The sequence below is a fragment of the Falco cherrug genome, chromosome 13 (assembly GCF_023634085.1).
Source record: "Falco cherrug isolate bFalChe1 chromosome 13, bFalChe1.pri, whole genome shotgun sequence".
Taxonomy (NCBI): domain Eukaryota; kingdom Metazoa; phylum Chordata; class Aves; order Falconiformes; family Falconidae; genus Falco; species Falco cherrug.
The window spans coordinates 25,043,331-25,060,061 of NC_073709.1; the positions used below are offsets into that span (position 1 = coordinate 25,043,331).

Below are 16,731 nucleotides of genomic sequence, written 5' to 3' on the forward strand. Positions count from 1 at the left end.
AGCAAGTATATTGAAGGTTTTGGGGAGCAAAGTTTATTTCCACTATTCAGGCACTGGTGCTTTTACTCTGTTATCAACAAAGCCATCTCTGAGGCATGGAGAAATTACTCATAAAAGACCACAAAAGAAGGGGATAAGGAACTCACCATAGGAAACAAGACATATTCTCGGAGGAAGTCATGAGATTCAAACTGATTATAGTCTCCAAAATCCGCTGGAAAAAACAACACAGTTACTCATTTTAGCATCTTCCACACGTTAAGACCACACTCAGCCTTTGCACAGATGCTTAATTTCACGTGGGCAAGCTCTCTCTGAAGCCACAACTCAGCACAAAGATTCCTGCTTGTACTTAAGCTTTTAACACGGAGGTCTGAAAATAACAGTGTTATTACCAGAGATCAAACAACAGCCACCAAGTAATTTCTTTCTTTTGATCTCTGATATTATGACCATTTGCAGTACTTAACCATCAGGAGTGTAAGAGTTCCTTTTTCTGTAGCCTTCACGAGCTAACACCACGATCTAACAAGGCCGGGATTGCTCAGCCTCTTTAAAAACAGTGCACATTTCTGCTTCTCCAGCGTTTCCAACCCTGACCAGGCAAAAGCCCCAAAATTTAACCTACCTCTGTTCCAATTCTGTACGCAACTGTACAGAAGATGCTTGATCTTACAGCTTAGGAGGTTAAAATACACTAGCCAATTCTATTAAAAATTTTCAACAACCAACATGACTTGCAGGGGGACAGGGGAGGTCTCATCCTTCTACAGCCAACATAACAATACAAGCACCGTGTCATTTGAATTGACTGGACCACATATTTCTTTTTTCTTTTCTACTCCTTCTACATCTCTTTAGGAGGTACTCATCTCCATGCTCACATGCATATGTGAGGCTGAGGGTTCTTGTCTAAATGTCCTTGTAACTGTGAAGTTTTGAAAATGCTTCCTAAAGGCTAAACTACGTTAAAAAATACAAACCAAAACCTGTATTTATCTATCTGCTAAATACACAACAGCTTATATCAAAAGAATATCTTGCCAGGAGGTTTTTATTTTATATTAATTGAACTGGATAAAACGCCATCTACAAGATTCTCATATTATAGAAGTTGGAAATCCCCACTATAAATCATATTATCTAAACATTCTTTCAAAGCTTCATAACAATTTCATGTATTGCAGGATGCCAAAAATGCAGTTTCATCTTGTTTTCACCTCAGAGTTATGTTTTAGCATAAACAGAAAGAAATAAAAATGGACATGAATCAAAGTCTGTAAGTTTAAAAGAAATAAGTATTTCAAATATCTTCAGTTGCATCACATGCAAAGGACAGGGAGTAATATAAGGTCAGAATAAAGCAAACGGGATTAAGTGCAGTGTTCTGATGCAAGTCTTTGAAATATAATAGATTACATGGAAAATTCAGAATAAAAGTGATTGCTTTAAACTGATTATAAAGACTGACTCTCAAAATCAGCAAAAAGCTCCAAAAACACAGGATGAGTGAAACACATTCAGTATCTACTTAGCCCTTACTTACACACTGGAACAAATTCATTTACCTAAATTGCAAAATTCAGTATGGAACCTTATACATCTATTTTCCTTGAGCAATAAACATTTCAAGATTTGACAGGAAACACTTTTCCTTCAATTTTAAACCAAGAAATAAGACACTAAAATGGAATTTCTATTGCTCTAAGAAAGATCATATTAGCATTACTCTCCATTGAACCTTTAATTTTCAAGACTCAGCTCTTCATGTTTGCTATTTATGTATACACTTCCTCCTTCCCTCCCATCAGAGGATATGCCCAGAGTATGGCTGTTTAAATGCTACCTTAGTTCTCAGAGTCAGTTGTGGATAGACTGAAACATCCTTTCCCCAAATACAGGGCTTCTTCCTCTGCCCATACACATTATATGATCCCACTTTTATTGATGTACTTAGGAGGCTCAGAATAAAAATCACATTGTAAGTAGTAGTTTATTATTAATTTATAACTCACATAATTATGGTCATGTGTTCTTTCATACTTCAGATAGCACTATACAGCAAAATGAGTTTTTAATTAAAGGCAAAATTAAAGCTGCTGCTATGCTCTTTGATGTAATTGCATTTCAAACCAGAGAACGTGAAGCAAATTCATTATTGCAAAGCACTCCGTGGTTGGGGTTGGAAGAACTGGAGTTTTGTTCAGGTTCACTTATATGGATTGTAGAAATAAGAAAGCTGAACGCTGTGATGTGGTCCATCATCCCCTCCCTAAGGGCATTTCATCAACGGCAGTCTACCTATGCACTATAAATCAATAGAAGACCCAGCTGTTGTCAGTAGGAGTCATACAAGGCCTTAGTTAGTGCCCAGTCAACATACAGAACAAACCAAAAAAGCCAGTGTTGGAAAAGGGCTATCAGGTGAAGTCATCTTACCTTGCACTGCCAAACCAGCTAGTCGAATTCCTTGCTCCAATGAAGAAAGTAATCGGCCATCAAGAACATCCTTTTTCACTTGTAGGTAATACTGATATCTACAAACAAAAAAAGGAACACAAATTAGAACACCTATATGTTTGTACATTTTCTACAGAACAAAAGACTGCTCGCTGAAAGCAAGAAAAACTCACCACAAACAGGTCAGGCTGTTAAACAGCCATCTGTACCTGGCTTCAGAAGTTCCACATTACCAAAACAAATCAATGTGATCCCTACATGTGCAATGCTTCCAGGTGGATGAAAAGGAAAATAAAAAGTTCTAATTTGCATTCCCTAGACCACACAGAAGAGGGACATCTACTAGGAATACCTCCTCCCTACGTTTTGTAGAGGTTACTGAAGACCATGCAATCACCAGTACCAAAAGAGGCTGTTCTATATTTCTTCTGTTGTTTTTGCTCCAGAGTTAACATTTTGATAGAAGAAACAGAATTTTAGCAATATACTTTGGCCTACTGACATAACTTTAACTGTGGCCCATATGAAGGTTTTTTAAATTGGCATCTCTCATCTGTAAGGATAACTTAGATACACAAATCAAGCAAAACCAGATTCTAGTATCATGCACTTGCTGATCTGCAGCAACTAATCGCAAGACAAATTGTTAGCTTTAACCATAGTAACAAAACTCGCACGTTTCACCTTATATCTGCAATAGAGTAAATTATGACAAACAAGCAGCTTTCCATGAAAAGCTTAAGAAGTTACTGTCTCCATCCGCGCATCCCTCCCATCTGCTGAACTGGACCAGACCTACAGCAGAATTGGCCAATTAGCAGGGATACGTACCAATCCCTCTGGGATATCAGGTTAAAGTTCAGTGGAGACAGCTTCGTTATAAAGTTGAGTTACAGTGGTATAATGATCTCATGCCCATCAGCTTAAACATTTGATGCTGACACATATAACTCAGCTGACAAGCAACTCCTCATCACGCCTGAGCCCAAAGGTAGAGGCACTGTACCAGTGTAGCCACAGCCCGTGTGTGCACTCAGCCTCGTGCACCCAACCCCCAGACCTGCAGATAGTAACTGATGCGCCTGGGTGACCCCAGTTAGGAAATCCCCCCAAAAAGGGGTTTCTTAGGCTGTGACCAGACATGCCAGTCTGGCTGCAGCTGAACCAGGTTATAAGGCTGCCACTCCAGCTGCATGCCTGCTCAGCCCCCAACACAAAAGGCATCTGCTTAAAGGGTCATGGATTTAAAAAACGTAATTGCTTGAAATAAACTGGATTAGAAAGAAATGATACACAAGCATAACAGCCAGTCTCAGAGACTGCAAGCTCTGCAAAGCAGACAGCAAAGAGTGGTCAGAAAGGCCGGGGGCAGTAAACTCCTAACTGGACCCATCTGCAACCAGCACACCACATCTGACCTTACCTTTGAACTGTTGGGAATAGCAAAGAAACTTCCTAGTCTTTTTTCGGAGTTTAAGTCACCTTCCCAGTCCCAATGGGAAAGGAAGAGCCACTGTAGCATCACCCATGTTACACAGGGACTGCACTGCCTTAACTATACTCAGAAACGTTACCGTTTAATTCTGTGCGGAGGCGTTAGAAAATAACTACGTGCTTCAAAACCAGCATAACCCAAAGCCATGCTTTGAGGGCTATTCATCTAATGCAGCATTTCACATTTTTTCTTCAGTTAACTCTTCCGTCAGTGATGTGAGATGCAATAACTTGCCACTAGACAGCACCAACGCTCTGACCAGACCCATACTCAGAAGGCAGCAGGGTGTTTAGAGGCTCCAAGCACTGCTGGGCACAGAAATCCTCTCAGGGAAGGCCTCTGCACATATTCTTCAAGTTCCCTTCAGGGTTCACAATTTTTACGTGTGTGTAAAAGGTAATTGTTGGGTTACTGGTTTTAGGCTTCCTCTTCCCCTCTCTCCCCCACAAAAGGCTGAAGAACATTCTCAAACAGGAAACATATAATCTAAAATGTTTATAGAGTTGGCTTTCTCACAGCCTAACGAAGATTAAAACCTTAGGAGGTTTTGAACTTTGATTGAGAGAGGCAGTGTGAAAAGCATACGGCTGCTCAGCTTAAGCCCTGTGCTTCAGCCCCAGGTTTCACACTTGCTCGTTCCAAGAGACAAATTAGCTTGTTTCCACTTCTTTGCAATGACTAAATCCCAATTCTGAAAATGCACAATGCTTTCACAGAAGCTTGACATAAGCTGCTTTATCAAGTATGCAGGTGAGCATTTGCTGAATCTGGTCTTCAAGACTTGTAATCCCAAAAGCAGGCTATTTATGTCAACGCTACATATGTATGCACGAGTTTCATATTCTAGTCTGACAGAACAAAAGTAAAATCCACGTCTGCCGTAAAGTTAGAGCTATGGTTAAAACAAAGTTAGAAGACTATATCAAAGTCAAAACAGTGTAAAATCTTACAGTGACATCCTAGCTTTACAGAAGTCAAGAATGTCACCAGCTTCAGCGGAGCCATTTCAACCACAGTGTCTGCAGAATTATAGATAAACCATAGAAAGGATTATTTAGGTAAGCATCGAAAAAAATACAGCGTCAATGTAGTTACTGTAGTATCAATATTATGACCAAGACTTTCAAAAGAAACAGTGATGTGGAGTTTTAGTCACAATTTTAGTTGCCAATAATTCAGAAAGATTAAGACAGCAGTCAGCACCCATTTTATAAGAAAGATGCCCATTTACAGATGTTTCATCCTGATTGTCAGAGCCAGGTCATATTTAAAAATCTTAATGGGGACATTCCACAGTATTATGGTACAGCAATGCATTTATTAATCCTGTAGCAGAATAAAAGTTTAGGATTTATATATTGTAGGTTGACATGCTGCAAGAGTTTAACAGGCATATATAACTAGTGCTCTGACATGAAGTGTATCCATCAGGAGAAACCTCATGGAGAAGGCTGGCAGCTTTCACAGGCAAACACACTGAAAAGTGGTTACCTGCTGTGGCTCTGACACCTTTTTCAAAGCAAGCACCAAGGTAAACTGAAGACGACTGAGGCAGAAACCTACGGTCCGTATCAGCTTCAACTATACTCCTGGACTGACAGTGACAAGGGTCACACACCTAAGGTGTCCCCTGATGTCTCCTTTCACTGTGGCCACATACAGCACGAACTGGGATATCTCCTTTCACAGGGCAGGAACTGGAGTGGCCAATTCCACTGTCCAGGAAGAGGAGGAGCATACCCTGGAGGAAGCTCTGCTAGAAGGCTCTAATAGCTCTGCCAGCCACAGATTCATGGCTCAGCCATGCTGCAAAGCTGTGGTCAGGCTCTCTGCCCAGCCAACGGAGAGGAGAAATTGGCCCATATTCTGTCAAGGATCTGAGGCTCCTCCATCTGAAATTACGTTAAATGCTGTTATTATGTCACTATGCTAGCTAAGACTGCTCTCTCTTCGCTTGGATTGCAAAAGTAGATCTATAATTTGAGGGAAATCAAACATTTTTAAAATGATTCAGCTATAGATTCACTGAAGAAAGCTGTTTCAGAACAGCAGATAAAAACATGCATTTCATAAGCCTCCTATTAGGTGGTTTAGTTGGGAAAGCATATGGAAACTGAACAAAAGAGAAGTTTGCAATCTGCACCCCCAAATAACGAAAGGCAAGAAATTTGAAGTGAAGACTTACAGAGCTTTAATCACAGAGCCATTCTGGCATATTAGGGGAGTGCAGGGCAGAAGAGACACCACCATAGCCAAGTGGGCTGACAGATGATAATCTCTCACCTTCATTGCTCACTTTGGGTTAAATGTTTTTAACAGAGCCATTGTGCATTCAATATAATAAAGGCTGCTACAGTTTGCCAGCCTGTAGCTAATTCCAAGGGGAATGGGAGTGGACAACAAGTCTGAACAAAGCCATAATTATAAGGATATCATTTCCCACAACTCCATTTAGCCAACACAGAAAACATTAAAAGTATATTTGCATTTATTGCATCAAAAAGCACACTTTTATAAAGAAAATAAGCTGCAACTGGACAACTGAAGCAACATCTGACCTCTGGAATAAACATCTGCATGTTAGTAATCCATACTACATCAGAGGAGAAAAAACCCAAATAGTATTAGTAAGCAGGAGATAAGGGTAGTGGTTTAAAATTTAATTGCAAGACCCAGATTCAGACTCAGCTACAGCTGTGTAAATGTAGAGAAATTCCATTTGCCCATATAATTCTGCATAGACCTCCCAAGATCATGATTCATGTTTGCTCTCCTGTCACTTCAAAAAAGAATGTGGGTGTTTGAACAGTGTCACTGAATTCCTGGTACCCTTCCATCACCACTGTTTATCTCCAGATGTATAACCTCTGTTGTTGTTTTATATATGCAGAAAATAATTCAATTTTGCTGATTTCCATTCTCATCAACAACCAATGTTTTAGATACCACAAGCCATGCCAAACCTGGCCTGATCAATAGTGGAAGTGAGACCTTTGTCAAGAAATTAAAGGGTGGTTTACGAAAGTAAGAATATGGGTTAGTTTTGCAGAGTAGCTGCATGGGTGCAGTGCATCTTCACAGTTTTCCTACCAGTGACTTTCACAAAGAAACACAAGGCAAATAATTAATAATCAATATTATCAGACCCAGTAGCCTTAGTAATCAAGCAACATCCAACTCTGCTAGGAAATGAGAGAATGAGAACAGAAAAAATGGTGCGCACTGCCCTAGGAATTTACAATCTAAATATATACTTCATATACATACACAGATCTATATATTTATACAAAAGTGACAAGATCAAGATAATAAGGATTAGTACTGTTTGAATGCTATACTGTGATCAGTCTGGATTTTTGTTATTTTCCCTAGTCTTTCCTTCAATGTACATCATGAACAGGAAGGGTTTGGAATATACTCATTATCTCTAGTGCAGCAGGAAACACTTTAATTTTATTTAAAAAAACAAAACAAAACAAAAAATGGTCAGTGTGTTTTTCTGGAAATATCAAGTTGGTATGCATAGATACATTACAGTTTTAATACCAATAAATATTTACCTTGAGTTTATCTGAAAATACACAAAGCACTACAAAACATGTATTAATTACCCAAGAGGTACAATTCCTTTAAAATAATTTCTAATGATGCAATTACTGGCATGACTAACTTTTTTTATAACTCATCAGGCACCTTTCTGGCATCAAGCCTATCTATTGGATAACTGCATAGCTATGTAGTTTAACTTCTCTGGAATAAAAAAAAAAAAGAGAACTGCTTTACTGTTTCATAACTCCAAAAATAAGAAGTCTCTAAGACTCACAGGAGAAACAGATTGGCCCACAAGTGGTTTAGCTCAAGACCATTCAGCCCTTTTCCAACTTAAAAAAAAAAATTACAATTAGAGTACAATATGATCTTCTAAAATTAGGGACATAACAAAAGCCTCACTGAATCACAACAACAGTCTGAGTCAGCTCATTTGGATTTATAGTGGTATGGTAATACACTTCTGAGCAGACGCTGCAATGTATACTTACACAACAATCTGCCCACAGGGGAAGCAGTTTCTCCAGAACAGAGGCCTTTTTATCACTTACTAAAATTATTTGAAGCATTAGCTTTGATATCGATGTGTCTATTGTTCATCTCACACCTTAAAATCTGCCATGATCTTCGCTTTGATACTATTTAGCAACAGGATTCCACAGATAGCTATATGCTACATTTTAAAGATAAATCCATTTTTTATTTTAAACACAGGGTCTTTCATGTTTTCTCAGACTTTGAGTTAGATAAGCCAATGATTCAGCTATTCAATAAGCAATCAAAGGAACTAATTGATAATGACCAAAAGGTTGTTTTTATTTATTTATTGCATATTTGAGACAATCATAATACTTAACTCTTACTGGTTGCTTTTCTGAGAAAAACATGCTTTCAGTAGCATTAATGATCATAAGCCTAATTGTACAAATAACAGTATCTGAGGCACATGGCTGGTGAAGTTACTGGTGTAAACTTGGGAGGAAACCAAGGCAGATTTGGGAGATGTAGGTTTTGTTCCCAAGTGTCAACCCAGAGCGCTACTTACTGGATGATTCTTATTTCACATGGGTCACTCAACACACCTTAACAAAACTGACTGCAAACTTGGACTGGACTTTATATGGCAAGAAAGAAAGGCAGGCTGGCAAACAAGACTGGTCTTTTCAGATACAATGTTCTGTATATTGGCAAAGATGGTGTTATGATTTCTGGGCTTGAGCATGCCGAAACACATTTTAGATGTAAGGATTCAATCAGCACATCTTAATCTAAAGGCACTTTTAAAAAAAAAAATAGGTACATACATTGATGATGTCATTGTCAGTAACGCAGTGCTAAGGCCTTGTCTTTGCCATTGTAAAAAACTTAGATGGTGGTGATAAACAGAACATCTCCAGCTTGCTCCTCTGGAATTTCATCAGCTTCTCTCCCAGTAAAAGTCTGATGCTTCACAGTACTAGACAATAGCTATTTATCTGGGATTTGTGGTAGAATATAAAAAGCAATGTCTGTGCTTCCACTACTAAAGGGTAATATTTTTGGAAGGGTATTATTGAGAAAAAGTCTACCACACCCTGTCACAGATCTTTAGAAAGATCAGCAGACTTGCCAGAAACAAAAGGGAAGGAGACGAAAGAGCCTTTGTCACACATGCAGGAAAAAATTCCTTCAGAAGCTCAAACTGTCAATGCCAATAGTAAAAACACAGTCATAACAGTTTCTAGGGTAGGAACTCCTTGATCATAACAACCTTATAAAAGGTATGTCAAGGTTAGCTTCAGGTAACTACGAAATTAGGTTGTTCAAAAGCAGCATCCAACTGTCTACATCCTGATTTCCTCCAGCAGCAGGATGGAAAACATGACTGAAACTAAAAATAAAATAAATGAAATTCATGGAAAGATTTGTGTCATTCCTTTTCCCCTTCCTAATGAGACAGAACAATGCTGGGTTAGCATCATTTTCACATGTCGTACGGAGGACAGATCAAAACAGTTTGTATCACCTACTTCCACATCGTTCAATCTCTCTCTTTAAAAGCAACAGGGGGAAAAAATGGAGTTTGGCTAAAACAGGCTAGTTTTGCAATGATGGTCACTTCCCATTTGTTTTAATATGCAACTTGTGAGCATAAGGAGAAACAATACATTGTTCTATGAGCTGCAGTGAGGCACATAATGAAAGGCACGCTACCATGTCTGACCAATGAAGTTCCTACCAAAGACTAATGTCTTCCAAAGGTTCAGGTCCAGCTACACAGTGAACTCCTGGCCAAGGGTACTAGAACAGGAAAACCTTCACGCACCTAGCACTGCTTAGTTGTTGTTTGCCACCTCTGTTTCATCAGTTTACTACTTTGTTCATTTGCATGCATTCCCCGAAAGACAGATCTCCACCTCCACCAATTCTTTACACAACTGGCAGATTTCAAATGTAAATGCAAAGTATGAGCATTTGAGGAGCAATAAGCTTTGTTCCTGATGTGAATCAGTTAATGAAGTAAAATTCCTGCAGTAAAATTGAGCATTCATAAAAGAAAATAATATATGTATTGCAGATGGACATAGGACTGTTTAGGAAGGTAACACACTGTCTATAAACTCTCACACATTAACAGCTGCTTCCAGTATAGCCTGGTATAAAAGTGTTGTGGCTCTTTGGTGTCCAGTGTTAAATGGATGACTAGTCAAACCCTGAACAGTTAGACACGAGATAACTAGATAATCACACTTAGCATTCTTGTTGGCAGCAAAACAGAGCCTGAGTTGTAAAGAAGTGCTCCGTGAGTATTCTTTTCCTGCCATTTCTGATGGGCCATAAGCATGGACATGCACCCAGTCCTTGTTGCAGCCTGTAGACATGACACAAGCCTCCCAAAACACGCACTCCTTCCGCGAGAGGCTTAGCCAGTAGGTGCAGCTTAAGAGTATCCACCAATTTCTCTATATTTAAAAAGGAACCCCCCAACCACAACAGGTCCATCCTCTGTACTTGTACTTTTCGTTAAAAGTGTATTATAATTTTTGGATACTCTGAGTTCAAATAAACCCATGAACATAAGGTTAAACCTTAAAAAAAAAAAAAGGCCAGTAATGGCATGCTTTAGCAAGAAAGGAAGGCATGCCACAACCTGATCCTGATTTTCTGCCCTTGAACTCTTGAATTAATTATAACAAATTACAGGGAGCCCCACTACAATTTATAAGCACAATAAACTCCCTTACAACCACCTATAATTTTATCAGAGTTAATCCAAATACCTAAAGAATTATACAGCACAAAACTCCCAACATGCCTTTTACAGTAAAAAAAAAAATAATGGAGGAAGCCATATTCTCTTGTCTTCCGAGCCCTCTCTCTCAGCAAAGGCTGTTTGGTCTCTGCAATCTGAAGTCCAGCAAAGCCAGTCCCTGATGACTCCACCACAGCATTCATCCTTACAAAGGCTGGACTGGGATTGCAAAAGCAAACAAAACAATCAAAAACATATAACGTGAAAAAATCTGTATTGTAGTGTTTTCAGCTGAAAAACAGCACTCAATGCAAGCATAAATATTACATGGAAATGCTAGAATTAAACGTTTGGGAGTGAAAAGTTTTAGCCACACATCTTTGAAAAAAGCCACGTATCCATCTGGTTTGGGTTTTAAGAACATGCTAAAAGCATTATTGTTCAACATGGCAGTCCTATTGATTTCAGACTACTCGGAGAGTTAAGCTTAAATACGCGTTCATGTCTCCTGAACTGAGCAAAACGCTTACACTTGGCTACAGAGCTCCAGAGGTTACAATATAGGAGATTATTTTTTTCCTTATTAGCTTCACTTTCTTTTTTGGTCTTAAAAAAAGGTAAAACCGTAGAACCAAGTCAGATACGTGAATTGAAGCAATGCCACATACTGCTTTTCATACACAGATCTCAAATGCTGTAGAGGAAGATCAGTATTCTCATTCTCCCACCCTATTGCAAAAAAAAAAAAAAAAAACACCCACAAACAAACAAAAAAAACAACAAAAAAAAGAAAATAAAAAAGAAAAGTATCAGTAAGAAAGCAGGGACCTGAAGAAGGATACGACTGCCATAATGGTGGTAACACTGGACCTAAACCCGGGTCACCTCCTCATCAGTATGGTCCACAGGTGAAACAGATATCAAAGCCTATGAGAAAAAAATATCTCTTGCTAAATTTCCTTCAGCTTTTTGCGCAGTCTGCAAGAAAAAAAAAATATCAGTACCCAGTAGGGGATTTTTCTGAGTGCAAACACACAAGGTCTTACACAACTGCTGCCTCCACCTTCACCTTCCTACTCATATGGTGTTCCCCATTCATATGTAGGGTCTCATGGCTCTTTCTCCTCACCCTGGGCTGTGTGCACCAGAGGCAGCTATTGCTCTGCTGTGGGACCCTCCGAGTTGTCAGGACTTTTGCATGCAAAACCACCACCTGGCTTGACAGCAAAATCAGAGGGACAACACTGCGGGGTACCACTCTGTACCACTGCAGAGCGGTTCTACTAGCCATCACCCCTCCCTTTGCTGCGTGGCACAAAACATGGCTCCAACCATGAATAGGAGCTCCAACCACGTATAGATTCCACCTATATACAGGCGCTCAACAATATGACATGGCATGCATCCTCTGTGTCATCTCCCCCTTAATTAGTCACAACCTCAAAACACCAGGTCCCACATACAGAGAGCAACTCATGCCCCCAATCCCTTAGATGGTATGGAAGTAACAGCAGCTACGAAGATTCATCCTTACAAATATGAAAATAAGAGCCATAGGTATGTATGCTGAAGACTACTAAACCTCATGAGGAAAGAGGAGCACAAACAACTCTGTTTATCTTCTCTGGTTTGCAACCAGGAAAGTTTTCAGCAAAAATGAGATTAGACCCCAGGAAGTTAATAATAGCTTTATTCATAGGTGTTGACTCAGTTCAAATATGCTGTTCCCTGCCCTGAAAAGAAAATGCAGCTAACCTTCAAGCTGTCTCCACTGTGGGAAAAGGTGGTTTAAGTTACATATGGAAGCAATATGAGTCAACAGTTTGAAAATTCTCCTGGTAGCCAGCCAGGTTAATGGCCAAGCAGGTTAGAATATCATGCTAGAAAAATGTGGTGAGTTAACCAGAACATATGTATACTCTAGCTTATACTCTGCAACACTGAAAACAAGTAACTTCTTAAAAATTGGGGTAAGTACAGGCATAACTCTAAACTGTTCTTTGGACACAAAACAAACATGAAGAGTTCCGACGGCCCCATACTCTCCAACCTCCATTATGCCAGTTGGAGTAATAAAACTTATTGTATACACCCCATAAACCCTGTCTCATTTTTCAATATATATTTTAAAAATTCTCCTCCAGCAGGGCTCCAAACTCTGAAATGACACAAGTCCACCAGCCTTTTCTGGTTAAATGTTGTACTGTTGTGCACTGATGCAAAAGCTGAACAGAGTGCACACATATACTAGTGAACAACTGGTATGCATATGTAAGCATCCAGAAGCACATCACCAAGTGATTGGTTTGTGGGTGCAGACCAGCATGCAAGTGTATTTAGGTGTTACTTTATTCAAAGAGCACATGAACACGTTCAAACTTATAGAATGTATGCTTAACCTGAACTTTAAAAAACCCAATAAATGCTCTGGTAGACTGCAGTGAAACCATGTTCATGAATTTGTGAAACTTGTTAAAAAAAAAAACCCTATGAATAAAACCTTCAGGTAGTATTATCCCAACCTCACATAATCAATGTCTGAGAAAGCTCTATTGGTTTAGTGGAATTTTACCTTGTAGGAAGCTAAAATCCAGTCCATTCACTACTATCTTTTACAGTAATCTGCCCTGGTAATAAGAAAACGCTGCTTGAAATGTAACACAATGAAGTTGCCACCCATCTATAGGTTGTCAGTACAATAGCTCATACTCCTCTGAAATGATTGTTGAAGCACCATATTAGCAACTACTGCCAGCAGAACCAGGAAACCTTGGGTTGTTTCCACCTCCCAAAGAGCTTGGTGACCCTAGTGTTTCCACAGGAATCGTTGAAAACTGTCACCCCACACATCAGTAAATCATGCAATAAAATCATGGCCCAGGAAGTTCTAACATCCCAGTGAATGCAACCCTCCAAAAGTGAACATAGGTCTGATAACAACAGGGTGTTGCCAGAGAAATATGTGAATCACTGCCCTGTTGGGTGGGTAAAGTAGATCCATTTCATGAAATGAATAATTATTCTTTGTAAAAGCTTCAAAAACAGCTGAAGATATCAAGTGCAAAGGCAGCTGCCAAAGATAAAACAGCGAACCAGTGAACATCTCACTGCACAGGAATCTGCCATCTTCCAACACTGAGATTTCTGCCAAATTCTTGTTGAGATTTTCAGCTGCATAAGGGCCTCCACACAAATGCTTCTTTTAAACACATTCAGAGACTTCAGGATTGTATTGACATCCAGTTGCAGCCCCTTTAGCTTTATACCCTGCCAGCAAGGCAAAAAAAATATTAAAGGTATTCAGCTCCCTGAAAAAAGGGTACATTTAGAACTAGTTTGCGTGGTTTGTGTCTCAGCTATAAGAGAAGAGGAAGTTTGCTCCAGCCTGCAGTACAACCATCAAAATTCATTAAATCTATTTGAAGACTGGCAGTGCTACTGTAACCAAGATTTACACTGCCTACTGAATTCTCAAAATTTAAAAAGCAGTTAGAAACCCCAGACAAAAAGCACAGGTCTCTCTGCTCACAGGTTACCGCTACTGATTTGACCCTCTTTCTGATGCTGTTGCCAAATTTCAGACATCTATCTGGGACTTATAAATAGAAGACCAGTGAGCTGCCATTCCCTTTTCAAAACATGCAGTAGAAATAATTAATTACCTGCAGAAAATTATGCACAACAGAGGAATCCGAAATCATGCTGTGGAAATGCCCATTTTTCTCAGTGATTGCAAAGGAAGTCTACAGCAACCTTCATTCCTGAGACTTCATCAGGGGAAAACTACATGACTGAGGTAGGATCAGTCTGCATCATGCAGTATATCCCATAGCAGCCTGCACTTCCATAAGGAGAAGCTGCTAGTCACCGCTACCGCATCACATGGGCAGATAAACAGGAGAATACTAACCCCAGCCTAGGTAACATATTCATCTGTCAAAACAGTGCCTTAAACTGCACCGGGAGACAAGTCAGAAGCAGCATACCAATCTATGAGGTACACCATAATATTCACGTTGTACACAGTGCTCCTTAATCAATGGGCAACCTCATTCTGCAATGATATACACTGCTACTGCACCTTAAGGGAAAAAAGGCAGTCAAGCACTTTGCAATAGTCCACATGACAATGGCAGTGAGCGGCACAGCTCATAGATTAGAAGAATGATCCTTCTCATCTTCATTTGAGGACATGCATAAAGGCTGATGGGCACTTCCATGACTCAAGCAGCTAGGGATGACAAGTGTTTTCCATTTTTCCATTTTTCTTATCCTTTCTCCTTTATATCAAAAAAAATGAAGAGAACATAATTTTTTCCTACGGAAAGCAAAATTGCTTCATGACAGTAAATATGTTTATAGCTATTATACTAAAGTCTCATAGAAGAGGAAGAGAACAGACATTATGTATGCAGTCATTTTCAAAATAAGTCTCAAACTCCTCACTGTTACCCACAAGCGAGAAATTAGAAATAGATACTTGCTGATATAACTTGCTCCTTTCTTCTGCCTAAAAATCTGACAAATAGATTCATAAACATGCACAATGTTTTCTCCCAAAAAAGCTTTGCTTAGTATGACTCTAATGTAAGAGGTCAGAACCAAGCTCTGAGAAGGTGGGCAGGGCCTTGGTAGGGCGATTGCAAGTGAAGTGGATGATAAGCTGTTCCTCTTCTATAGGTAACCAAGCATCATTTGGCCTTTCTTTTGAAACTGTCTCATTTTACACAAATGTTCTTTCTAGTTGATGAGCAACAAGAGTTTATTTTCTTTTTCTCTGTGTTCTCCTTAATTACAGAGCAAAAAGAAACAGTCCTAGTACCATCATGTCACTTGTTTGATCCTAGAACTCCACAGGCTTGTTTACTTTCATAGCGTATTAAAATATGGGCTATTTTTAGGCTGGCAAATTACTTCTTTCATCTCTTCTATACTGCTACAAACCAAGACCTCTGCGCAACCTACCAATTCAGAGGGATGCCTGTATATACAACATTTATACTGATATAATGTAACAACACACCCACAAAACTGAACTGCATCCACTATCACACTTACCAAGTGCTTCCGGACCCTACCTATTCTTACTTGTGACCAATCCCAATGGGAGACATGACTAACACCACCTAGCAGCTCAAAATCAAGCCCTTTGATGCACTGGAAACATTGAAAAGACAATGTAACAGATGCCCTGAAATGCTGCCAGTTTTCCAGCACATAGTAGCATTCCCAGTTGAAAACAGTATTGTGGTTAGAAATTTTTTAAATGTAACTGCTGCACAGCAGAGCCAAGGAACTACATTCCTTCTGCCTCTGCTGCTGTTTCACTTTTTAAGGTACAGGAAAACCTCATCAGCTATGGTAATCTCTTCTCAGTGGTCTTCCTAATGCCAGCAGTAAATGAAAGAAAGAAAAAAAGAGATTTTTAAAAACGTATCTTAGCTTTAAAGGAGTTCCCTCCCGGTATATGTGCACCAAGAAATAAAGAGCTACTTCACCCCCACGCTTAGTGAGAGTTAATTTAGTTCAAATTATCTTTTCTCTTCATGCAATGCAGAACATCGTGAAGTCTAAATGAAAGGAGTAATTCTGCCTTACAGGGAAGGGAAAAAAAATCCCTCTATTTGCTTTTAGTTGTGTCTGGTTTAAGAAAATGACAATATACCAACAACCTTCAGGGAACAAAATCCATCAAAACTGATCCTATTGAGAGTCATTCCAACAGCCACCACAGCAGAAGCTTCTTCACTAAGTTTACAGAAACCTCCAGACCAAAGCTCATTCTTTGCTCCAGAGACAAGGCAACAGATGACCAGTGAATCCCCTGTCCATCATGGTCATAGCAGTATGCTCCCATCCATCAGGAAACATTAGACTTAAATTTTAATTCTACAGAATATTATTTCTGTTTTATTAAAGTTTCATTTCTAAACAAAGGCTATTTTTTATCTCTATATCCCATCTTAAGCTTGACAGTCCTTGAGAGTGAATACCT

At 39.3% G+C, this 16,731-nt stretch overlaps 1 protein-coding gene across 1 annotated transcript in view; it reads right to left on the minus strand.

The window, feature by feature from the left end:
• The window catches only part of PTPN14 (protein tyrosine phosphatase non-receptor type 14), a 119,024-nt gene that overhangs the window by 41,282 nt on the left and 61,011 nt on the right, over positions 1 to 16,731 (minus strand). Inside the window, exons 4-5 of the mRNA XM_005441903.3 lie at positions 2,440 to 2,537; positions 147 to 214 (exon numbers count right to left, since the gene is read on the minus strand). Of these exons, the coding sequence (XP_005441960.2) occupies positions 147 to 214; positions 2,440 to 2,537 (166 nt within the window). The remainder of the gene's footprint in view (positions 1 to 146; positions 215 to 2,439; positions 2,538 to 16,731) is intronic.